At 40.3% G+C, this 25,618-nt stretch overlaps 2 protein-coding genes across 5 annotated transcripts in view; one reads left to right on the top strand and one right to left on the bottom strand.

Moving 5' to 3' along the window:
* tsnaxip1 (translin-associated factor X interacting protein 1) overlaps positions 1 to 5,949 on the bottom strand; it is a 47,690-nt gene extending 41,741 nt beyond the window's left edge. The window contains exons 1-5 of one of the 2 annotated variants that reach the window (XM_055648481.1): positions 5,697 to 5,949; positions 4,195 to 4,300; positions 3,412 to 3,524; positions 2,056 to 2,182; positions 777 to 870 (exon numbers count right to left, since the gene is read on the bottom strand). In XM_055648481.1, the coding sequence (XP_055504456.1) occupies positions 777 to 870; positions 2,056 to 2,182; positions 3,412 to 3,524; positions 4,195 to 4,300; positions 5,697 to 5,806 (550 nt within the window). In that variant the 5' untranslated portion in view covers positions 5,807 to 5,949. The remainder of the gene's footprint in view (positions 1 to 776; positions 871 to 2,055; positions 2,183 to 3,411; positions 3,525 to 4,194; positions 4,301 to 5,696) is intronic. The other variant, XM_055648482.1, reaches the window with a different exon arrangement.
* A 32-nt stretch (positions 5,950 to 5,981) lies between these two features.
* The window catches only part of ranbp10 (RAN binding protein 10), a 91,817-nt gene continuing 72,180 nt past the window's right edge, over positions 5,982 to 25,618 (top strand). Inside the window, exons 1-3 of one of the 3 annotated variants that reach the window (XM_055648484.1) lie at positions 5,982 to 6,811; positions 7,478 to 7,589; positions 7,677 to 7,729. In XM_055648484.1, coding sequence (XP_055504459.1) covers positions 6,562 to 6,811; positions 7,478 to 7,589; positions 7,677 to 7,729 — 415 coding nt within the window. In that variant the 5' untranslated portion in view covers positions 5,982 to 6,561. The remainder of the gene's footprint in view (positions 6,812 to 7,477; positions 7,590 to 7,676; positions 7,730 to 25,618) is intronic. The other 2 variants (XM_055648483.1, XM_055648485.1) reach the window with 2 other exon arrangements.

Raw genomic sequence — 25,618 nt, 5'->3', positions numbered from 1 at the left:
TCACCCATTGAGACCTCTTCTTGTACTTCCTCTTCACCCTTACTCTTCCCATTCTGCCTTTCTTAAAAGGCAGCTGAAGCAAAAGGGCTACTGCAAACAGCAGTAGTTGTATTTTTACTGACATCCTCCAAACTAGTTCCTTCCTTGCTTGCATGGTTCAGAATGATTTTTTTTTTAAAACCTGGGAGGCATTTTTTAGTGAAAAAAATGCAGACATGTTTATCAGGTGATCATTTGAGCTGTAGACACTCGTCACTGGTGGTTTTTGGTGTGGTCCTCTGAGGTGGAAGGGGCTCGTGCTCATTCACGGACCAATTTGCCAGAGACCATCCTCGAGTAAAATGTACATGGTCGAAGCCAGTCTTCAACATAGTCGAAGAAGGTCGAAGGAGGTCTTCTTCATAGTCGAGGGAGGTCTTCAACATAGTCATAGGAGGTCGTACACATAGTCGATGAAGGTCGTAGGAGGTCGTTGGTCACCCCGAACTTGATTTTTTTTTAGTCGCTTAAGGTCGCCAGAGGTCGCGGTGGAGGTCTCCCAAGTGGGACAGGCCCTTAACACTACTGAGGAGTTCTTGACAGTAGCATGTGTAATTTGAAATCATCTTTAAACAGAAATACTTGTGTTACACTTAACTGTTGAATGGACAATTTCTAATTGATACGAGTAATTAATTGGTTAATAACTGCCTGCTTGATGATCAAATGTTTTCATCTTTATTCACTCAGATATTTGGGTGTGCAGTATAGGAGCATAGTCTGTGAAAATTACATACCTAGGACAACTTCGTATTCATTTTTGATGGCTGAGAGCAATGGCTTGTAGGTTTTTAAATCCTCAATGAAATATTCAAACACTTCACGATAAGCCTTTGTAGAAAGCAGAATAATTGGTTACTCAGCAATGAGATGCAGGGATGAACTCAGTACTTTAATAATTTAGGAAATGATTACCACAGGCTATAGGTAAATGATTTTAAACATTTCTTATCAACTGCAGCTTTTGATGCTGTACTTATTCTATGTATTCTTGAGAGCTTTCTTGAATCCTGGTGCAAGAGTTAGATGAAAGAAAAGCCAAAGATCCCACTGATCACTGAGGGTTGATACACACTAGATCATCTCAAAATAAACATTCAGCTGACAATTAGGAAATTCTACACCATCTGAGGAAAGGGAATACTTTGAAAATGAGGATCTGTAAAATCTCTTGCAATCATTATTCAAGAAAATCTGCTGACAACTGTTTTTTTAAAATTAATTTTAGTTCTTAAAAAATGGTTTGACCATTCAGGACTAAGATGAGAAGTGATTTCTTCATCCAAAGGAAATTGATTGGTGACTTAATTGCTCAGGACAATCAAGACAGATTGATAGCATTTTAGATTCTAAGGGAAGCCATGGATACAAGTTTAGTGCTGCAAAGTGGCACAGAGGTAAAAGGTTAGCCATGACCTCAGTGAACGATGGAACAGACACAAATAAATAAATGCCCCTTTCCTACTTCTATCTTTTATGTGCTTATGTCTTTTGTTAAGATCAAAGTTGCACAACACCACAGAAATCGTCAGCTGATTAATAGCCTCACAAGTTAATAAAGAGGTCATATCTGAATACTTTTATTACTTGGTGAGATGACTGAAGTCATAGGCAGGGAAAAGTCGGTTTATGTCATCGATATGGACTCCAGAAAGCATTCTGCAAAGTCCTCCAGGAGGAACTGTCAGTGAAAGTTAAAGCCTGTAGATTTGGAATCAAATTATTGATGCGTTCAGGAAACAGGCCTCGGAGCAGTAGAAAGAGTTAAGGAATAAAGGGCAATTATCTAATTGGCAGGATGCATATGGTGGTGTCACAGAAGCAAACATGACAATTAGCTGCATTGTACGGGTTTTATTTCCTTTCAAAACACACCCTTTTGTGAAGAATGGATTGTTTTATTACCTGCCATTGTTTTGTGAAAATTAGACAGTGTTTGGGATGGTCGCAAATGAAAAATGATATAATCATTCATAATCATTCATACTGAGCTATATACTTTAATTTTATACGCACTTGTAGATTTATTTCCCGAGCGTTAGGAATATTTGGGTCCAAGACTTCCAGCTCTTTCCTCAGGTGGTCTTCCAGCTTTTCCAAGAATCGAGGTTTTGGTGAACTGTTTACATATGTAGCATTATATCTGAACGATTAAAAGAGGAATTTTAGAAAAACAAGTCACTGCTATAATATATCCACTTCTGCTGCCTTCAGTAAAATGGAGCACCGGGCATTATTGCAGAAATTTTGCTTGGTGCATTATTATATATTATTACAAATAATAAATGTTCTTCAATTTGTGTGCATTTCTCTCAATAATTGTGTGGTCCATTGCGTGAAGCATTTGCAAGCATATTCAGTCACGTCCCATACAGATGATCGAGAAATGGAATCTACACAATTTGCCAATAGTTGCTGAAATTACTTTTGATAGCATCTACGTTGCAAGCAACTGTAGAATGAAACAACGGGATTTTAAGATTCATTGACGGGGAGCCACAACTGATGCAGCTTAACACAACTGTAGACTCTCCTATTGTAGAGACAGACACATATGATATGCGGCTTAATCATCTATCATTATAAAGGAACAAAGTAAGTCTTAAGAACCACTTTTAAAAGTCATGGGGTAGATACAAGGCATGGAATTATGGCCAGTGTTGCAAGTTCCCATAATTATAGTGAACAATGCTTGATAACCAGCGATATGAGGCAAAGATTAGTGAACAGGATCAGAAATGTATCAAGTAAAAGTATATACTATTTAAACTGATGCCTGACTGACATGGTTACTCTCCAGCACTTTATACCTTTTTTTTTGTAAACCAGCATCTGCAGTTCTTAGTTTCTACGTTTTATTCTGTCTAGGTTATTGTGTGAAACTGCAGCTACTGAAAGTGCAAGGTCACCTTTCACACTGCAACTTGCCGATGTGGCTGTCCAGTGTCCTTGTAATAGTTACTGCGTTGCCTAGGCAAGATGCTTTGTAAAGTTAGTCAAAAACCATACTTTGAGGATAAAAGTATCTTCCTGCTCTATTCCCATAAACATTTAGAAGTAGTACAGATCAGTTGATCTAATTGAATAATGCAGCATTCTCTGGGGATAGAAAGGCCAGCACATTTTCCTATTTCCAAGGTGAGAATCCTCAACTTTGCCTTGACACCATTTCTTGCGACAGACAGAGTCCAATTGTAACCATCTTAAGTTAAGTTGAGTAAAATCAACAGAGGCTTTTATTATATCTGATAGAAATGGTTCAGGCAGCAACAACATGTCATTTAAAATTGGTGTACAGTTTTATCTTTATAAAGTATAACTGCCTCCAATTCTAGACTTTAACAATATCTATTAACAAAGTGTTCTTCTTACCCATGCTGCTTGTCAATATTTGATGGCTGGAACGCTTGTTTATGTTGAATAATCTCGCTAGTTATGTGCCCAGGCCAGCTGGATATGTACCCCTCATTTACTTGCACACTCGGCTACATGACAAAGAAATGCACGGTCAGTTTGTGAATTAATAGAAAAAGGACTTATCAAAGAGAAAATTATTTCCGTCTTCAAGAACCGTAAAAGAAATAATACAAATTTGTCTGAAGTCTGAAGAAGGGTCTTGACCCAAAACGTCATCCATTTCTTCTATTCAGAGATGCTGACTGTTCCGCTGAGTTACTCCAGCATTTTATGTCTATCTTTGGTGTAAACCACCATCTGCAGTTCCTTCCTATACAATTTTTCTATGTTGGTATTAAATCCCCCTTTATCTTCTTGGTGGTGTCTCCCAAGCCACACTTTAGGTGCAGTCATACATCGATACTCTGACCTTACTTATGCTTGGGAATGTTTTGAGGGGAAACAAATGGAGAAACACTGATTAACACATTCTTAAAACCATGACCAATGAAGGAAAATGATTCAGAAGTAGAAACATGATGATGAAAGAAAATGAATAAAAAGACTTAGGTTTATTGTGGCAGCTGTCAGGAAACATATCTAAAACAATATGATTGCATTTAGCAATGAAGTTCCATCTACCCACCCCCTCCCCCCCAACACCCCGCCACGCCAACGATTTTTGTCCATCATCCAATTGCTTCTTAGTTTCCCTAAAATACTTATTTAGGTCTATTTTGAGTGTTGAAAATGCTTTACCAATAATTCTTTCAGTGGAAGTTGGTATCTTTTATCACTGCCTTGTAGCTGATAAGTTAGACAGGCAGATCTGGGTGCAGCCACATTGGCTTTGCTTGACACTGCTCTATAATGAAACAAAAATAATAGAAGTGACAAATTAGAATTTGATTCTATTAAAATCAATAAAGATCAATCTTCATGAGAATGATCCCTATCTCGGAGAGATTTCCACAAATAGAATTAATGAAAGTCTCAAAAACCTGGCAGATGTCATTCAATACAACCAAATGTCATACCATGCATGTCTCACACAAGATCAAACCACTTTTACAAAATGGGTAGCCATACATTGGTTGCTGTCGACCACCACCCATATCTAGGAGTCGAATTAAGCAAAGATTTAAGTTGGGCGACGCATATTAATCAAGTGCCTAACAAGGCAAATTGAACTTTCAGCCTTCTCAAGAGAAATGTTCACGCATGTAGTACATCCGTCAAATAGAATGCCTACAAGTCCTTGGTCAGGCCCAAATTGGAGTATTGTGGAGCCGTATGGGATCCATTCAACAACAACAACAACAACAACAAGATCACCCTGGAGAAAGTACAACGCTGAGCAGCCCGCTTTGTATGTAATGACTACAAGCGCAAATCAAGCGTGAATAATATGTTGACTTCTCTCGGATGGGATACCCTAGAGCTCCGCAGAATTAGGCTAAGACATTGCAATTTACAAGGAGATTCACAAAATCACGCCATCAAATCTCCCGTCATCCCAGAGCACCAACTGCCATGAAACAAGACAAAATAACGGCCCCTACATCATTAATTCACTAAATTTCAATAAACCTTGCTTCCAATATTCCCTTTACCAAAGAACGATAAGGGAATGGAATATGTTACCACCCAAAACACGTGCTGCTCCTGATGTTGTCATTTAAAAAGGGGATTGTGCAAATAGATCTCCTCAACTTGGCCAAAAAGGCACACTTCAAAATTTAAGCACTATTCTTCTCACTCTGACCTGCGCGAGATAACCACTGATGAGGTGTTTGCGCAATGGCCAACCAGAACCAGATAGCTCCATACAGACAGCACACGTAATCAGGACCAAGACAGACGTGAAGCTCACCGTTTGACCTGTTTTTACAAAATGTTAAACCAAACCCAAACCAATTAAGAGCAGACGAGGGCATTCGATCCAATTTGTGATCCCAGCTACAAAGACAGATGTGTACAGCAATTTGTTCTTCCCCCGCACAATTAAAGCATGGAATAATCTCCACCCTACTATAGTTACCCAACCAGATGCAAATACATTTAAAGTAGCTCTTTCTTCCCAATAACCCTTTCTGGCTTAAGCCCTCCCTCCACCACCTCCAGTTTAAATTCCATTGGAATATTTTGGAGTACCAAGAAACCAAGAACAAGAACCAAGATCGAACCCGGGTCACTGGGGCTGTAAGGCAGCAACTCTACCGCTACGCCACCGTCTTGGTATTCACTCGTGAAAGCCTTACCCTGGGTTGAGAGCTTGTGGTTTTCGGACGCCCCCCTGAAGGAGTAGACATAACTGAGATGAGAAAAGAGCTGCTGGATCTCCCTCTTTTTGTGTACAGCCCGTTGCCATGGCGATCCGTAAAGGCCCCCGACGCTTAGGACCCCACGTTACCTTTGATGCCTGTCACAGACTAGCGAGAGCCACCTACTGCCGGCAGCAGCAACATTATATTTAATACAGCGAAAGCTTATATTTAATTGAGCGAGCATCGCGGTGTGTTCTGTTAATTTATTTCATACCAAAGTAATCGTGAATTTGACCTCTAATTTAAAAAAAACGACGCGAAAGGCTAGAGTCGATGTTGACATTGCGATTAATGTCGCCGCTCGAAGTCGACCGACCCGCATTCCAGCTGTTTGTTTTCGCTCGGCATGTGCAGCCTTGTGGGTATTGTAGTGCCTATTGTCCGGAGTCTATGAAGAAGACGCTCACTTATATAATCCGTGATCTTACCCTCCCATTGCGTCCTTATTTTAACAAAAAAAAACCTTTTTAAAGTCAATGTGGGGTAATTCCTCTTGATTTAATCGACCCCATGCTTTCAGAATCGTGATCTTGACAGTTTGGTAAGGACTACAACTCCCAGCATCCCCAGCGTTTATATTGCCCCGCCCTCCTCAATTCACCGACCCGCGGCGTTCGGGTTCCCCCGACACCCAATCAGTTACCGAAGCGGCGTGTTGGTGCGTCGTGCTGGAACCGCGTTGCACCCCGGGAGTTGTAGTCACAATACCCTCCCACTGCGCTGACAGTCCGCGGGTATGAACTACAACCCCCGTCGGCCCTAGCGCGCAGCGCCCGGGCCCTGAGCAATACGGCCACCAATGAGGTGCCAGTACAATCCGTTCGTTATCCGGGATATACACACAATAGGATCCAAGATGGCCGAGTTTGGAGCTTCAAACCACGGGGACTCTGCGCTGAATTATCAAGAAAAAGAGTTAAATGAAAGATTAAAGCGTCTCTATCCAGCTGTGAACGAAGATGAGACCCCACTGCCTCGATCGTGGAGCCCGAAGGACAAGTACAACTATATCGGACTGTCACAGAACAATCTCCGTGTACACTATAAAGGTAATCTCTGTGGAATAATCTAGTTTAATCCTGTAAAAAAGGGAACCTGGTGGGTGATCGTGTTGTGAATAGTGATTTTTTTTCTGTTCATTTAGAAGTATGATTGGCACTGTGACAGGTAACGTTCTTAATGCTGGTTGACGTCATTGAATTCTCTTGGTTGTAGTTCCAGTAAATATTTAATTTTATTTTTAAGATGTTGTTTCCACAATTTATACAATCACTTCTCTACATATGTGATTTAAAAAGTGCCCCATTCCTGGCGTTATGCCCGCTTGTTAAATGATTACCGAATTATTTCTGAGCAACAAAGTGCCTGCTGATCGTCTCAATGGTGGCAGTACAGTATCATATTTTGTTAGTTGCTTTAAATAAACATCTCCTTTTGGCTGAGCTTCTTATATTGTTCAAAATTGTAACAATACTCGTATGTAGTCCTTTGACAATGAAGGAAATCCTGCAGACCCCAGTGAAGGATATTTATTTGATGGTTCGTCAGCAGTTAAGATGGATTTACAAAAGAAAATATGATTTCATTTGTTTTCTTGAGGGTTATATTTGCTTTAACAGTGACGTAATTCCATTGCGAAAACTGAGATTTGATCAATTTAGATGCTAAAATCCCGTAAGGTGCTTCTGAAGGTGATTATTGTTTTCCTTAATCAGGACATGGAAAAAATCACAAAGATGCTGCATCCGTTCGTGCAACGCACCCGATCCCCGCTGCTTGTGGCATTTATTACTTCGAGGTGAAAATCGTGAGCAAAGGCAGAGACGGGTAAGTCTTTTCCTGCCGTCTCTGACATTACGTGACTCTTTCATGGCGGTGGCTGGATTTCTTACTTGCATCTTTCATTGTTCGCAGGTACATGGGCATCGGACTGTCTGCTCAGGGTGTCAACATGAATCGGCTCCCAGGTAAGTCACTGTTGTGTAATTGCTGCTGATATTCGAAGTACATGACTTAGATTGGGGCGAAAAATCAAAACACATGTGGATTATTTTTGCTTGTTTAGTGGAAAGTCGAGTTAAAAGGAGGGGGACGGTGCCGGTCGTATTGACTGTCTGAAAATGCCGATGACGTGCTTTGGTTTAAGTAGATCTTCCATTTACCAAATCCAGTAAAACTAGGGAACTGGTCACGTGCTCCCTTTTGGTACATTTGTTGACATTATTAGCATATGATCACGTGATGGCTGCGCGCAGTGCAGCAGAGAGACAAGGGATAGATTGTGTGTGTTTTTATGCTCATCAGGTTTTTTTTCCATATAATACTTTATTAAAAATATATGCAGCTATTCACGCTGAGGCCGTGCAATTGTGCAGAAATATCCTTTCCCATGATGTACATGTTTCCATGTTGAAACGATGAGACTCTTTAAACAAAGCAACTTCAAAATTTCCTGTCTTCTCAACAGCATAATATTTTGGAAATGATGTAAAAATACATTAATTCTTATTTGTTTTGATATTAGTACGAGTTTTATTTACAGCAATTTTATTTATATTGTAATTTTGCCAATTGGTTATTGTGGTAGTACAGCACTAAAGTAATTCTTAACATGTTATCTTTACTCATCCTTTAAAAAAACAATCCTGCTAGAATATTTACGGCTGATTGCAAGAGGCTGCAGTTCTATTTAGAAACTGCAGGGAGTATATGTAGTTTATGTGAGTGTTGCTGGATTTGAGTCTGAAGAAGAGTTCCGATCCGAATTATCATCTATCCAGGGATGCTGCGTGACCCACTGAGTTTTTCCAGCGCTTTGTGTCATTTTGTTTAAAACAGCATCTGTAGTTCCTTGTTTCTACTTTTCAACAGAGATTTGTTGGTGGATTATAATGTGGGAAAACGGGAAATTGTCCATTTAGGAAAGATTTTTTTTTTAAAAAGTACAGCAAATAAAAATGGAAGGTGCTTGCAGAACTCTGAGATGCAGAGCATTCTGGGTGTCCTGGTGAATTATTTTTAAATGGCTAGATTGCAGATACACCACGTAATTAGAAAAGCTTTTCGAATGTCACTTATTGCTCGGGGAATTGCATCGAAGAGTAAAGTGGTTTGCTTTAGTAATGTAGGGCATTAGTGAAACCACGTTTGGTGTCCTTATTTAAGGAAGGATGGAAATAATTTGGACTAATTCAAAGCGGGTTTCTTGGACTGTAACCAGTAATTTTTGGGTTGCCAATACAAGGACATTTTGGACGGGCTTAGCTTGTCTGCTGGTGTTTCAGTGACTTAATGGAAACATATAAGATCATGAGAGGTCTTGACAAGATGGATATGGAAAGGCAGGCAAATTTTGAACTAGAAGTCAGTATTTTTTTTTTCAAAGCCGTTTTGTTTGGAGATACAGCATGGAAATAGGCTCTTTGGCCCACTGAGTACACGCTAACCATCAATTACTCTTTCACACTAGTTCTATGTTATTCCACTTTTGCATCCACTTCCAACCCACTAAGGGCAATTTTAGAGGCCAACTAACCTACAGACCCACACGACTTTAGGATGTAGGAGAAAACCCATGTGGTCACAGGGAGAGCGTGTAGACTTCGCACAGCCAACACCCGAGGTCAGGATTGCATCCGGGTCTCTGGCACAGTGAGGCAGCAGCTCTACCATCTACATATTTCATATTCATGTGATGCCCATTTAATATACATATGTCACAGCTCTTTGAAAGTTCCTCATAGACTGGCAAACGCAATGTCTATGAATATTTTATAGCATTGATAGGAAGATTCCCAATGAGCATGAGTAGTTTCCGGGGAGGTAGTTGATGTGATCAATTACTCTATGATCTTATTGAATGGCAGTGAATGCTGAGGATCTTCATGTCCTAATTCTGATGTTTGTTATTTGCTAGTTCTTCACCTAATATTTGGTGTTCCAAAATTCCTTTATGTAATTATTAAATGGAATAAACTGTTGTGTAAAGCATTCTTTCCCCGAAAAGAGTTTGATTATTATACCAACGACACAGACTTTCATTTGATGTCTTGTCCATTTGGCTTTTGAAAGTATGTGAGTTTGGGGCTATCATGTCTGGCCTCATTGCAGCCTTTGCAATTATTGCCATGTTTTGATGTCTTCAAGCAGATTTTGACTTGCATTCAGCCTTTTCTTTTAAAAAGTACTATTGGGCTTGCAAAAAAGGCTCTGCTGGAGTCACTCAGTGAGTCTGGCATCATCTCATGAGAACATGGATACGTGACTTTTTAGGTCAAGGCCCTGTCTCTAACTGCCCTTCTTTAGGCTGATCAGTTTGAAGAAGTGTCCCAACCCAAAACGTTGCCTGTCCTTGTTCTCCAGAGATGCTGTCTGACCCTTTGTATTGAGTTACTTCAACACTTTGTCTTTTTGTAAGCCACCATCTGCGGTTCCTTGTATTTCCTTACACATGGGCTTCTTTCATCTTCTCTCTGACACACTATTCCCTTGCTCCATAAGCTGAGGATAGGTGCTGTACGTGCACCATCATATCATTTAACTCCGAAAAAAATTGTGAAACTATAATTTTGTGGCGCAGAAATATTGGCCCAAAGAAGGTGTCTAAATTATCTGACTTTTTTTTTTTTTTTTGCTCAAATCGTTTGCATGTTATTTGTTTACATTTATTTATCCTGTACCCATTTAGAAACTTTGTATTAATATGCACACACCATCCATTCAGGCAATGTATTCTATAATAAACCATCACTCTAAAATAAATCAATGTTCTGACTATTGGTGCCAAAGCCTGAAGTCCTTTGATGTGTGATTATTATGTAAGTTTCCTTTCATTCATTATGTTAACAAGTATTATTACTTTGAACACCTGTTACGTTCTCCCATTTGTCTTATAATGCTTGGACTTTGTAATTTCAAAATGTGGTATTTTAGTTTAATTTTGAGATACAGCATGGAAACGTGCCTCTTGGGCCATCGAGTCCATATCAACCATTGATCAACCGTTTGCACTGGTTCTGTGTTATCCCACTTACTCATCCACTCCCTACACACTTGGGGCAATTGACAGGCTAATTAACCTACAAACCTGCACGTCTTTGCATTTGGGAGGACATCAACGCATCCCATGGAAATGCACGCAGTCATTCAACGCGCAAACTAAAACACAGACAGACACTGTGAGGCAGCAGCTTTATAAGCTGCACTACTATGTTGCCCTAATTGGTTATGGGATCATTCAGGGATTGCCAAAAATCTAATGTAGGATAAGAGTAGAATCTGTTTCAGTAAAATTTTAATATTGAAATCTTAACAATAGTATGCGTATGCTTCCTCTTAGTGTGGAGAAATGTTCCTGAGTTTTCTACACAAAATAACAAACAGAACTGTAACAAAAAGATGGCAGCAGAAAGTTGCACAAATGATTTTAAAGCAAGAGCTGGAGAGCAGGGAAAGTACCTTGGTTTTGAAGGTCCAAAGCACTAAAGCAAGATTCATGGTTGGATGTTTCAGCTCCACAAAGGAATACAACACGTGATGTGAAACACAGCTGTAGTAAGTTCATGTAGCTTGGCAAGATGTGGTCTGATGAGAGTGTAGAACGAGAGACAGGAGGTGACATGGACCATAAATATTCTGAAATAATTGTTTTTTTATTAAAAACATGTGAGAGCTCATGAGTATTCCAAGGAGTAAACTCACGAGGTATTGAATCACACTTTGGTTCTGAGCAATATGGAGAGGAATGATAAACTGGCAGTTTTGTGTAGTCACTGGAATATTCCTGATTTCCCCCACATCCTGCAGAAGGACCACATCACTGGCCTAATTACAAATGTCCTTCGAGCTCAAGTCTCAGCACTTATTCCTCAAAACACAGCACTTTGAACTCACATATAGCCACTCCCAAAATGGCTGCTCTGTAAAAGCCCAGCATCTGTTAAGCACTCAATCCGGGTTCGGTTGCTGGGCCTGAATCAGAAAGCAGCTAGGCGTTACCCTGCTCAGCATCTTTTAAACACTCAGTCTGGGTTTTGCTCAATTCATTCCTTAAAATTTATCAAACGGTATCTCTGTTGTTGGAGATAGCAGACAATGTGGGAAATACACTTGGGCACAATCTGGAAAAAAAATGAAAGTTAATGTTTGCATTCATTCATTTATAGTCCTTGTCACATATTGGATGGATTTAAAATATTCTGTTCATTCCATTATATTTTTGCACCATTTATATCCCAAAGTGCAGGTGATTGAAATCCTCTGCTATATCAGATTTTTTTGGAAATATGCACACATGCTTATACTTCTGTCTTCCTCTTCCTTTGATTATTTTTGGGTCTGTTTTGCACTCCAGCGGTGTATTCACTTGCTTGGATCCAAAAGAAGCATCAAAAGAGTTGAAGTGAAGTACAAAGATAAGCAAGAGAATAAGAGTTTAAGAAGGAACTGCAGATGCTGGAAAATCGAAGGAACCCAAAAAAGCTGGAGAAACTCAGCGGGTGCAGCAGCATCTATGGAGCGAAGGAAATAGGCAACGTTTCGGGCCGAGTTTCTCCAGCTTTTTTGGGTTCCTTCGATTTTCCAGCATCTGCAGTTCCTTCTTAAACTCTTATTCACTTGCTTATCTTTGTACTTCACTTCAACTCTTTTGATGCTTCTTTTCCACATTGTCTCTCCTGGCTGCATTTGTTTATTTAACCATTATGGTCATCTCCACCACTCTCCCTCTCCAAGCTCAGTTGCAAAGTCTCACTGGAGGAACTTTGAGCTGTCAAGCCTGCTCTTTTTGAGCTGTTTCATAATATCTTCCTTCAGTCAGTAATCGAGCCTTGTTCAAGCCCTGGTGCATTGACAAACACGCCATTAAGAATCTGCTTTTGTGCTTCATGTTGTTGTATCTGTAAATAATTATTTTATGTAATAACAAGGAACTGCAGATGCTGGTTTATACCAAAGAAAGACATAAAATGCTGGAGTAACTCAGCGGATCAGGCAGCATCCTTGGAGAACATCAATCGGTGACATTTTGAGCGGGAATGTTGTTTGTGCTTTGTTCACATTTTCAGGAGTGTTATGTCTATTTATTTTGAACAAAACCAAGCAGAATTATATTGCATTGTAATTAATGCAAACAATTTGGAAAAAAATCATTTGTTTTTAAAGTAAAGAACAGAGCAAGAGAAAGACAACTTCATTATATATCTGTATATCAAACTATTGTTAGAATTGATTTATACCTCAAAAATGTTTCATTGTATGATTGTGTACTTTTGCTCTTTGCCCAATTTATTGACAAAAAGCAATGCAGGGATGTGACATGCAATAAGATTCACTCTTGTGTTGAATCTCCTTCAAGTGGAATTTTATTTTAAAATATGTTTTGATCTGTAGAGTTGTGTTTGAGTAGTAGAGTAGGTGAGATTAAGTACTAAAACTAAGTATGGTCCAGTTACTGCACAAACACACGTAACAACTAACGTGCACCACTGCCTGTGTCCCATGGAAACTAAAGTACACAGTGCATTCCTGACAATGTAACAATAACCTTTCTCTCCTTTCTTTCTTCCATCACTGTATTACACATAAATGTGAATAATGTTTCTCGGTAATAATTAGCCTCGGTCCTTTCATTTTTCTTATCTATACACTGTTCAAGAACATCACCCTTGGGCATGATCAGCTTTCACATTTATGGCTGCGATTTTGCATGTACCTTATTTGCTTCCTTGACTTCCTGAGCACTGTCATAGCATTTTCTGGTGCACCTGGGAGTATAGTGACATATTTGCTACATAATCCTTGAAACGTTACAATTTTCATGTATTATGAAGTGCTGCAGATCCCAATTTTAGCAAATGATGAAATGGTCACAACTTTCCATTTGGCAAGTCAAGGCCATTCTTCCCTGCGGGGCACTCTCCCAGAAGAGTGCCACACAGTCTGTTCATAGTCTGTTTAACTTAAAACCAAACTTTAAATCTCTCATCATTTCCATTTCTGAGAGTGATTTCCAGCTCCAGCGTTCATTGACCCAGTCTTCATTGCTAACACAATATATGCTTTTTAAAAATCTTTCTGACACCAATTTCCTTTGGTTCACACCAATACGTTCAACTATCCAATTCAAGATGTATGTATACAATTTGAGAAGGAGAAGGTTAAATCGGAAGTGGCAGTGATGCAGCTGAACAAAGGTGATTATGAAGGCATGAGAGTAGCTGGCCGAGGTAGACTGGAAACAGATACTGGCAGGAATGACGGTGGAACAGCAATGGCAGGAATCTCTGGGCATAATCCGGAAGACACAGGATCATTTCATTCCAAAAAGGATGAAAGATTCTAAGGGGAGTAGGAGGCAACCGTGGCTGACAAGAGAAGTTGGGGATAGAATAAAACTAAAAGAAAAGATGTATAACACAGCAAAGAGTAGCCGGAAGCCAGAGGATTGGGAAAGTTTCATAGGACAACAGAAGGAAACAAAACAGGCAATACGGGGTGAAAAGATGTAGTACGAAGGAAAGCTGGCCAGGAATATAAAGGACAGTAAAAGCTTCTTTAGATATGTTAAGGGAAAAAGAGTAGCAAAGTCGAATGTGGGTCCCTTGAAGGCAGACACTGGTGAAATTATTATAGGGAACAAGGAAATGGCAGAAGAGTTGAACAGGTACTTCGGATCTGTCTTCACTAAGGAAGACACAAACAATCTCCCAGAAGTACTGGAGGACAGAGGATCTAAGGGGGTAGAGGAACTGCAAGAAATTTTCATTAGGCGAGAAATAGTATTGGGTAGGCTAATGGGACTGAAAGATGATTAATTCCCAGGGCCTGATGGACTGCATCCCAGGGTCCTCAGGGAGGGGGCTCTAGAAATAGTAGACGCATTGGTGATCATTTTCCAATGCTCAATAGATTCAGGATCATTTCCTGTGGATTGGAGGATAGCTAATGGTATCCCACTTTTCAAGAAAGGAGCGAGGGAGAAAACGGGTAACTACAGACCAGTTAGCCTGACTTCGGTTGTGGGAAAGATGCTGGAGTCAATTATTAAAGAGGTAATAATTGGGGATTTGGATAGCAGTAAAAAGATTAGTCCAAATCAGCATGGATTTATGAAAGGAAAATCATGCTTGACTAATCTTCTGGAATTTTTTGAGGATGTGACAAGTAAAATGGATGAAGGGGAGCCAGTGGATGTAGTGTATCTAGACTTTCAGAAAGCCTTTGATAAGGTCCCGCACGGGAGACTGGTGACTAAAATTAGAGCACATGGTATTGGGGGTAGGGTGTTGACGTGGATAGAAAATCGGTTGGCAGTCAGGAAGCAAAGAGTAGGAGTGAATGGGTCCTTTTCAGAATGGCAGGCAGTGGCGAGTGGAGTGCCGCAAGGCTTGGTGTTGGGGCTGCAACTGTTTACCATATATATTAATGATTTGGAAGAGGGAATTAGGAGCAACACTAGCAAGTTTCGACAAATCCTTTTCTCACACATTTCGACAAATCCTCACGCGCTCACACTGATCACAAATTTCTCACGCTCTGTCGTGAGAAATTCTGTGATCAACGAAAATTTCCGAATTCATCAACTACATGGGCCACGGGTGTTGGAGAACCGGGGCTGAGGGAGGGATGGAAGCAGAAGCAGTGGTGGGCTAGTGTTTGCTGGGCTGGTGAGTCGCTCGCTGCAGCTCCTGCCATAGAGCAGCCTCAGTTCAAGAGTCCCGAGGCGTCTGAAGTGTTGCGCCGCTGCCGTGAGAATCTCTGTGCTGAAATCGCTCTGGTGACCGGCATGGATCAGGCTGCGGATTGGTGCATCCTGGAGGACCGGGCAGTGAATGAGTGTCACCCAGCGCAGCAAGTAATGCCATGTCCTGCTCCCGGCGGCAGTCAGAATTTGAGGATTTGCGGGAAGCGGCTGACATGAGCAAGGCCGGCGAGCGGCAGGATAGAGGTACATGGGCCGCGGAACCGGGGGGGGGGGGGGGGGGGGGGGCTGCTGCAGCCCCCCCCCCCCACATTTTTGGCCAGACATGTTTCAATATCTCCGGCTTTGGGCGAGGCGCCACTGTGCTCTGAGCAACCTGGTCGTGGGTGTTGGTGGGAGGGATGGAAGCAGAGGCTGGGGCAGATGCTGATGGGGAGCCGGGGCTTGCGAACGTTTGCAGGGCTGGCGATTGTTTGCCGGGCTGGCGAGTCGCTCGCTGCAGCTCCGGCTCAGTGCAAGAGTCCCGGGCTGCGGCTCGGTGCATCCTGAAGGACAACCAGTGACTGCTGGAAGTAGGTACCAAGCACTGGGTAGAAGCGGTGGATTGTGCTGTATAATCAGTGCTGTATATCAGCACAATCAGTAATTGTGCTGATACTGACTCCAACTAACCACATAATGAATATCATCCATTCTGGAGGTTTTATTTTTCTGATTCCATTTAACTTCACTTGGATTTCAATCACTTCAATGTAAAAGTAATTGGGAATGGGGAGCATTGGAACAAAAATTTGCCCTTGGTACATGTTAACTGTAATATAATAATGTATGCACGTTGGTAGGTCCAATCAAAACAAAGATCATTTTATCATTGTTGTGTTATGAATACCATGAAAATATTATGTACTCTCAAGATCACATTAAATAGAATTGCTTAAATATATATTGTTATTGGACTTTGCATTTCGGAAAAGTCCCAGCTGAGAGGAAGACGGCAAAATACTGAAAATATTGGGGGTGAAAATGACTTCAGGACAGTTTGTTAAGAAAATGAAGGAAATGGTAACAATACATACAGTTGAGTGAGTATAATTTTATGGGTGAGAAATTGTGTTCAACCAATTGATGACTTCTTTGACAAAATAACTAGCATGTTAATAACCAGGAAGCCAATGGATGTAGCAAATTCTGTTATACAAAATTTGGTCCGTGAAGTGCACCATAAAAGATTACTGCATTAGATAAGCACCTGTGGACTTGAATGTAATAGGTTAAGTCCAGGGGCTCAGATGTGGGGCGTTATGTGTGGACCAGATATATTGTCAGTGCAGAGGGGCTGGGAGCAAGGCCACGTGTGCATCCAGAGTCATGGTCTCGAATAGTACTAGGTGTGCAGTCAAAGCTAGGACAATGGGAATGTTCAGCACTGGGAACCTAAGCAGGTAAGCAGCTATGATCAGGGTAGAATAGGGGGCCAGGTATAAGGCTGGACTCAGGGCCAGGAAAGAGAGAAGGTATGCAACTGGAGTCGGGGTCATGAGTAGTACCAGGCGTGCATTGAGCCCCAGGTTGGTCAACATGGGCCAAGTGCTTGATTATAATCTGATTTCCATACATTAATACACCAAGATCATTCATGTGCTGCACCTGTTGATCAGAGCCTGGGTCTACTGTGGAATGTAATTAGGAATGTAATTTAGCCTAACCTTATTCATAGCTAATCCAATTTAAAGCATAAACATTGCATTCAAGTGTAAGTTAAAAGACTCGCTACAGTATGCACCAAGCTGAAAAATGCAAAAGCTCCGTACCAATGGGAGTGGTACACCCGCCCCCCCAACACCCTCCCCAAGGATGAGAGGGATCTTATAGAAACACATAAAATTATAAAAGGACTGGACAAGCTAGATGCAGGAAAAATGTTCCCAATGTTGGGCAAGTCCAGAACCAGGGGCCACAGTCTTAGAATAAAGGGGAGATTGAGGTGAGAAAAAACTTTTTCACCCAGAGCGTTGTGAATTAGTGGAATTCCCTGCCACAGAGGGCAGTGGAGGCCAAATCACTGGATGGATTTAAGAGAGAGTTAGATAGAGCTCTAGGGGCTAGAGGAATCAAGGGATATGGGAAGAAGGCAGGCACGGGTTATTGATTGGGGATGATCAGCCATGATCACAATGAATGGCTCGAAGGGCCGAATAGCCTCCTCCTGCACCTATTTTCTATGTATCTATTTTTGTTATTCATACAATTTCCCTGCCCAATACAGATTACCTAAAAAAGATGTAAAATGCTGGAGTACCTCAGCGGGTCAGGCAGCACCTCTGGAGAAATTGATATGTGACCTTTCAAGGCAGGACTCTTCTTTAGACTCCCATTTTGAGTCGGGACCCTTCTTCAGGTTGGTAGTAGAGCAGGGGACGAGCAGGAATCACAGAGGGGGAGCAGAGAGAGGGGGTCTCAGAACTCCTGTCAGGGATGAAAATTTCTTCAAAGTAGGCCTACCTTGAGGAAATTTTGCAGTGGAGCAGTAATATATAAATACAAGATCATCAGATGCTGGTTCCTTTTAATTTAAAAAAATGTATGTACAGATTACCTCGCCTTCTCAATTAAAAAAAAAACTTGCATCCTTCCTCTATACATCTTTCATCTGTCTCTTTATTCTATACTAAATAAATTTTCTAAATCCAGCTGACTCAGCAACTGTTCTTTGCCATTTAATTGTTGGCAGAGACTTCTGGGCTTGTGTCATGCTGTTTGATACTCCCTCTTTCCACTTTTTGTACTTTTTAAAACTCTCCAATCTTTTTCCTTCCAGTATTTTCTCATTTCAGCTTGTTGCAACAATTTTTGCTTGTAACAGTATTTTATAGAGCATCTTTTATAAAGGTTCTCTCTAAATGTTTGTATGTTTTAGGCATAAAGGGTAGGCCATTTAGGACTGAGATGAGGAAAATCTTTTTACCCAGAAAGTTGTGAATCTGTGGAATTCTCTGCCACAGAAGGCAGTGGAAGCCAATTCACTGGGTGTTATCAAGAGAGAGTTAGATTTAGCTCTTAGGGCTAACGGAATCAAGGGATATGGGGAAAAAGCAGGAACGGGGTACTGATTTTCGATGATCAGCCATGATCATATTGAATGGCAGTGCTGGCTCGAATAGCCGAATGACCTACTCCTGCACCTTTTTTCTATGTTTCTATGAATCCTGCCCTGTTTGGTATATTGTCTATAAATATCTAATAACTGTAGAGTCTGTTCAATATTGATTCAGAAATGTTGCACTCTCAGTACTCTGTGAGGTATTGCAAAAAGAACTTGCATTGGTTTAGCACATTTCATGTATGAGAACATCTAAAAATATTATACAAAGGTTGAATTGTTAAAAATTGATACCTAGCCAAAGGAGATGTTAGCAAAGGATGGGACCAAAACTAAGTTAAATATTTAGCTTTTCAAGAAGGTTTACAAAAATGCAAAGATGATGGTTCAAAATTAATACTTTGTATAAATTGAGGGGACTCTTACCATGGTTGATACCAGTGGGATAAGGGAACAAGGTAAGAGGCCAATTATATTCACTTTAAATTCTTGAATCGATCATTTGTTTCTACAGCAGGAATTCTGCCAACCTGGGGCAAACTGACATCTGGAATCTATTTTGTAAAGATAGCGTAAGAGCAGGGCCAAATTTACTCTGTTGGGGGCAGGGGTCTGCTTATAGCCAGTTTCTATTGTGAAATGCAGTGTTTGTGTGGCATGACATGAGTCAATATAAAAGCCTATGAAAAAGAACTATTTGGGTACGGGTAAAATGTGACATAAATTAAATATTTAGATTATGAAATATAACTAGATAAAAACGCATCTGGTAATTAACTAATCGGGGAAAAAAAGTTTCATAAGGAAGATTATTATTGAATTCACTCTTCATTTTTGAGATCCTTCACTTTACTGAAAGGAGTACAGTAGAGTTCCCATTATTTGCACTGGAATTATCTACCAGAACTTTTGTGGGACAAGAGCTGTAGAAACTGCAAAGGATCTTTTGTATCCAATGTTTTAAAGATTATGTATACAAAAAAATCTGTGCAGACTTTCTGGCAGCCTGCTCTATTTTAAAAGACTTATCTACTCACTGATAAGGGAAAAAGTCCCCATTATTCTGTCATGTTGTAAGATTGTAGGTTCTGCAATGTTATGGTAGTTGTATTGTCTGTTTGCATAAGTAGTTTAATTGTAGAAATGTATTATGAAAATATAAGAATGAGCCATGAATAGTAAAGTGAGGTTTAGAATAGACTGTATCTCCTCTTTAAATATTCATTGCTGTCTACCTTCACTTCACCTGGAGATTACGAGATGTAAAATGTGAGAGGTTTACTGTTTAACTTTGGTTCTTTGTGGGATTTGTGCGCTATGTATGCAAGATCAAAATCTAGGGACGTAAGCTTTCTGAATTTTCATTATGTATGTAGGTGAATGCTCCCTATTTAAAGCCATGAATATATTGTAAATATACCCTTTATTCTCTTGCTGTACACTGTGGACGGCTTGATTGTAATCGTGTATAGTCTTTTCATTGACTGGATAGCATGCAACAAAAAGTTTTTCACTGTACCTTGGTACACAATACAATAATACGAAACATTAGTTATCCTCCAGTCTTCCAGCACCTCACCCGTAGCTGAGAAGATACAAAAATCCCTGCCAAGGCCCCAGTAATTTCAGCAATGTTCTGGGAATGCATATGTCAGGCCCCAGAGGTTTATCCTTTATGTGCCTCGAGACTGCCAGCCTCCCTTTTGTTATATCGATATGTTTAGGATATCATTGTGCACTGAATTCTTCAGCTTCCTTGACTTCCATAGTAATGGCGATGATAGGTATTCATTTAAGATTAAGTCCGTCTCCTGGTAGCTCCAAACATGGATGACCATTCTGATCGTTCAGGGGACTGATTCTCTTCCTGATTGCTCTTGGCATATTTGTAGAATCTCTTTGGATTCTCCATGACCTTATTTGCACTCCTGATTTCCGCCCAAAGTGTTACACTCTTACACTCAATGGTTTTGCTTGAAGCCAGCAAAATAACCTGTCATATATCACCTTTTTCCTAACTGGAGTCGTAATATTCCTTGTCAGCGTGTTTCCCTAGTACTGCCAGCCTTGCTCTTCACTTTCACAGGAACATGTTGATCCTGAATTTTCTCTCATTTACTAAAACCTACTTTCCAGAAGTCACTTTACCTACTAGGGGTCTCCCAGTCAGCTTTGGCAAGTTCCTGTCTAATGCAATCAAAATTAGCCTTGCCCCTATTTACAACTTATACTTGTGTATAAGTCCTAGCTTTTTCTTTAAATGAATACAATTATAGTCACAGGTCCCAAGGAGCTCCTCCACTGATTGTCCAGCCTCATTTCCCAAGGCAGATCAAGTGCAGTACCCTTTCTACTAGGACCAACTAACTATTGCTTGAGAAAACTTTCCTGGACATAGTTAACAAATTATGCCCAGACATAGTACTATGTCTGTTCCAGTCAATATTAGGGAAGTTAATATCATCTCCTATTATATCTCTATTGTTCCTAAAGCTATCTGTAATCTCCCTACATATTGCTCCTTTAATTCCGATGGACTAGTGAAGAGCCTATGGTACGATATAATAGTAAGATTAAACGAGAACATACCAGTTTGAAGTTTGATCTTTATTTTTTTACTTAGCCTCGGACTTTTAGCAGGACCTCTAAGTAGAGGTTTCTGCAAGAAGATTTAACCTGAAAGTTTTTTTAAAAACTTACCTCGGGTCTGTTGCTGGCAGGAGAATCACGTTCACCCTGCCAGTCGTCACGCAATGCGATAGACGATATGACACGCATGCGTACTGGACGGGGTCTTCACGTAGTCACTCGAGTGACTCCGAAGTAAAATCACAGAGTTTACACCATTCCAATTTCACACACGTAGCTCACTGGTTATGAGTATCCTCTCGTAAGTACTGCCATGATGTTCTTCCTAATCAAAAATGCCTCTGATGTGCTTGTAGCATTTGTACTGTGGAACATTGAACTACCACTCCTGTTCATCGCTCAACTATGTTTCTGTAATGACTATGATATCACAATCCCATAAGTTTAGCCATGCCCTGAGCTCATCTGTCTTGTCTGTCAGTTTTACTTTTCAGACCTTCCTTGCTTTCTGTCATGCCCCTGCCTGTCCTGTCTTCTGGACTTGCTCATTTTATTTTCTATAGTTACATTAACTTTTTTTATCAGTCGTCTTACTACTTTGTGCAGCTTGTGCAAATCTCCCCTCTGGGATCTTGGTCCTTCTCTAGTTCAGGTGGAACCCATCTCTCTTGCACAGGTACCCTCTGCCCCAGAAGAGTTCTCAATTGTCCAAGAAACGGAATCAATTTCTCTTGCTCCAGCTCCTCAGCTACTTATCCCGATAGACAAAATATCATAAAACTGTAAATTAAAGTTTTCTTTGAGAATGTGGGACTATAACAAGCCTAATAATAATCTGTTCCATGTGCATTATTAACCATGGTATTTTGCCCAGCTAATCATTCTTGTACATATGAAATCTGAACAATGAATGGTAATAAACCTTAATGTATCCATAGCTTCCTTTATTAATCTGGTGTGTGTAATATGTTTACTTTCAAAATTCTCAACTTTTCAGTTTTCCCTACTGTAGGCAGAGAGAGCAAGACATTCTTCATTGTAAATGTTATAGCTTGTTCTTTAAAGTGTATACATGGGTGATATGGCTTCTCTGTAAACTCTTTGTGTTGCATCATCATTTCCTAAATTATAGGTTTTTCACAGTTCACGATGCCGCAGAATCAGCTTTTTTTTCATCTCCGTGCACTGAGTTCCCTGCATTTTTCTGGGTCCTTGGATCAGCTATTTGTATCATAGCCTTTTATTATGGGTTTGTAATTGGTTCAATGTCAGCACTAGATTGACTTGGTATTTGTTGACCAATATCTGGATTAGTTTTTTAATTTGAAAATTATTAAAAGTATTCTAATCCATTTAAACTATCCTCAAGTAGTTAAGAAGGTAAATGGTATGCTGTTTCATAGCTAGAGATTTGAGCACAGGAGCAAGAATGTCTTACTTCAGTTCGACTGGACATTGGTTAGACTGTCTTTTCAGTACTGTGCCAATGTGGTCTCCTTAACTTAAAATATATATACTTGCCAAAGAGGTAGGGCAGTGCAGGCTCACCAGACTGATTCCACCATGGCAGGAAAGATTATCAACTAAGTTTATAGTCTCGAGAACTTAGAACAATGAAAAGTGATTTCACTGATGTTTACACAATTCACTTGAACAATACATTAAGATCACCAACTGATGGTTTTTAAATCTTTTTAATATGCTTGATTGAAGAATAAATTGCATAACATAGTATTAGATTTGAATGTTTAAAGTAAAGGAATCACTCAACAAATGTATTTATCTGGTAGGTGTTAATAGTATAATTTTGGAAATCACGGAAATTTTGCCATTAATCTTCACCGATATTATTCAGTGTTTGGCTGAGTTGTGCTTGGCCACTTTGTACTCTATCCTGGACATTCCGTATTTCCACATTATGCTGTGCAGCCATTTCCCACAGCATAAAATCTGACTCATTTAAAATTCATCGCTTTTGATTTCAGAATGCTCCTGAAGTTTCAGCGATGACACAGTTAGTTGCATTCTGGCTTCCAGTTCGGATTGCAGATTCATATCCCAATCAAGTCTAGTGCACAAACATCCTGGCTTGTTAAACAAATGCATTGAACATTTTAGCAGGTATTGGAATCAGTGAAACTTAAAAAAAAAAAAAGCTGTGAATAGTTTACAAAATGCAATACTTAAAAATGTAATTATAATTTAAAACTTTTAACAGTTTATTTCAGAACTAAAATTGCAAATTGTCCAATACATATCCTTGTCCTTTCGTCTATTCTTCTCCATTGAAATGAATGGGTTTACTGCAAGTACACTGGGTCTATTATAACACTAATTTAGCGAGTAGATTGTTGGGGGATTGCAACAAGTTTACAAGATTCCACCAGACTACATCATGAGTCCAGTAATTAAGCTGGAAACCTCAGCGTAGATTGCCAGGAAGTTTAGAACGCCTGTGTTTGTGTGAGCCTTGAACTTTTTGACATTTGCAGGTGTAATTGCCGGACATCTAGTAGGACACGACCAATATTTCCTGGCACACTATTTCATCCACCTGAAAAATGGGACTGAAATGTAACTCGCTTGAACTGAAACTTAATCTATAGAAACATAGAAAAATAAGTGCAAGAGTAGGCTATTCAGCCCTTCGAGCCACCATCGCCATTCAATATGATCATGGCTAATCATCTGAATGTGGACCTGTGGAAAAGAACAAGCCAGGAGCCCATTGACTTACAAATTAGAAAGAGACAATGGAGTTGGATTGGACACACCCTCAGGAAATCTGCCACAAACATCACCCGTCAAGCCCTGAAATGGAAAAAGGAAAAGAGGTCGCCCCAGGAACAGCTGGAGAAGAGGTGTCCAGACAGGAATGTCTGAGAGTAGGCTCAACTGGGGAGATCTCGAAAGACCTGCCAACAACTGAGTGAGGTGGAGGACATTTGTCAATGGCCTATGCTCCCTAGAGGAGCAAAGGGCTTAAGAAGAAGTAGGCCATTCAGCCCTTCGAGCCAGCATCGCCATTCAATATGATCATGGCTGATCATCTGAAATCTTTACCCTGTTTTTTTTTTTTTCCCCCCCATATTCCTTTTAGCCCTAAGTGCTAAATCTAATTCTCTCTGGAAAACATCCAGTGCATTGGCCTCCACTGCCTTCTGTGGCAGAGAACTGCACAGATTCACAACTACCTGCAATTGGACCATTAGTACTTGCTTTCTCCCTCCTTCCCCTCCCCTTCCCAGCTCCCCCACAAGCCTAATGTCTCCGCTTCTTCCTCGTCTTTGTCCTGCGCCCCCCCCCGACATCAGTCTGAAGAAGGGTCTCGACCCGAAACGTCACCTATTCCTTCTCTCCATAGATGCTGCCTCACCCACTGAGTTTCTCCAGCATTTTTGTCCACATTTAATGTCTGAATGATATCATTTGTTAACCTGTTTTTCTGCATTTAATCCATTGATTTTGGAAGGCCGAGGGGCTTTATGGTTAATTAAGCAGTTATTCCTAATCAGTCATGGATAGCTAAAAATCAAAATATACTGCTGATGCTAGAAATCTGAGAAACAAGTTAGTTTCGGTAGTAGAGAAGGTGGGGAAGAAGAATAGGTGGAACAAAGAGAGTTTCTCAGATCAGGAGAGACTGAATGAGCTAATGTGGCCATTAACAATAATGGGTTGTTTGTGTTAGTGTAATTATTAATGCCTGTAAATGTGATGAACTAGATCTTGAAACTACTGAGATCATGTAAATTTTGTTTATACTCTTAAATTGATCTGAAAAAGCCAAATGGTTTAATTTAAAAAAAATGTAAACACAGTATTGCATAAAAGTTGATTATATCAACTCAAACATTCTGAGGAATAATCTAAATTAGCATAATTCAATGAGCTATAGAATTTAAATAGCATTACAGTGGGCAGGGAACCAGGTAATTAGTCAGCACAGAAACAAGCCCTTCGACTCAACACGTCCATGCTGATCAGGATGCCCATATCTAAGCTAGTTTCATTTGCCAGCGTTTGTCTCATATGCCTCGAAACCTTCCCTATCCATGTAATGCCCAAATGCCTTTTAAATATCATTATTGTACCTTCCTAACAACTTTCTCTAACACCTCCTTCCATATACCCACCATTGTCTGTGTGAAAAGATTCTTATAAAATCTTTCCCCTCTCACCTAAACTGATGCTCTCTAGTTCTTGATTCCCCTCCACTGGCAGGAAAAGACTCTCTTTGCATTCACCCTATCTATTCCTCTCATGATTTTATACACCTCTATAAGATCAGCCCTCAGCGTCCTGCATGTCACGGAATAAAGTCCTAGCTGCCCAATCTCATTCTATAGCTCAGGTCCTAGAGACCTGGCAACATTCTCGTAAACCTACCATTCACTTTGAGGTTAATGCCCTGGTTTTACTTACAATATCTCATACTTATCTAAATTCAACTCCATTTGCCATTCC

The sequence above is a fragment of the Leucoraja erinacea genome, chromosome 17 (genome assembly GCF_028641065.1).
Source record: "Leucoraja erinacea ecotype New England chromosome 17, Leri_hhj_1, whole genome shotgun sequence".
In the NCBI taxonomy this organism is placed as follows: Eukaryota; Metazoa; Chordata; class Chondrichthyes; order Rajiformes; family Rajidae; genus Leucoraja; species Leucoraja erinaceus.
The sequence above is the reverse complement of the archived record's forward strand: the minus strand, read 5'-3'. Positions and strand labels throughout refer to the sequence as shown.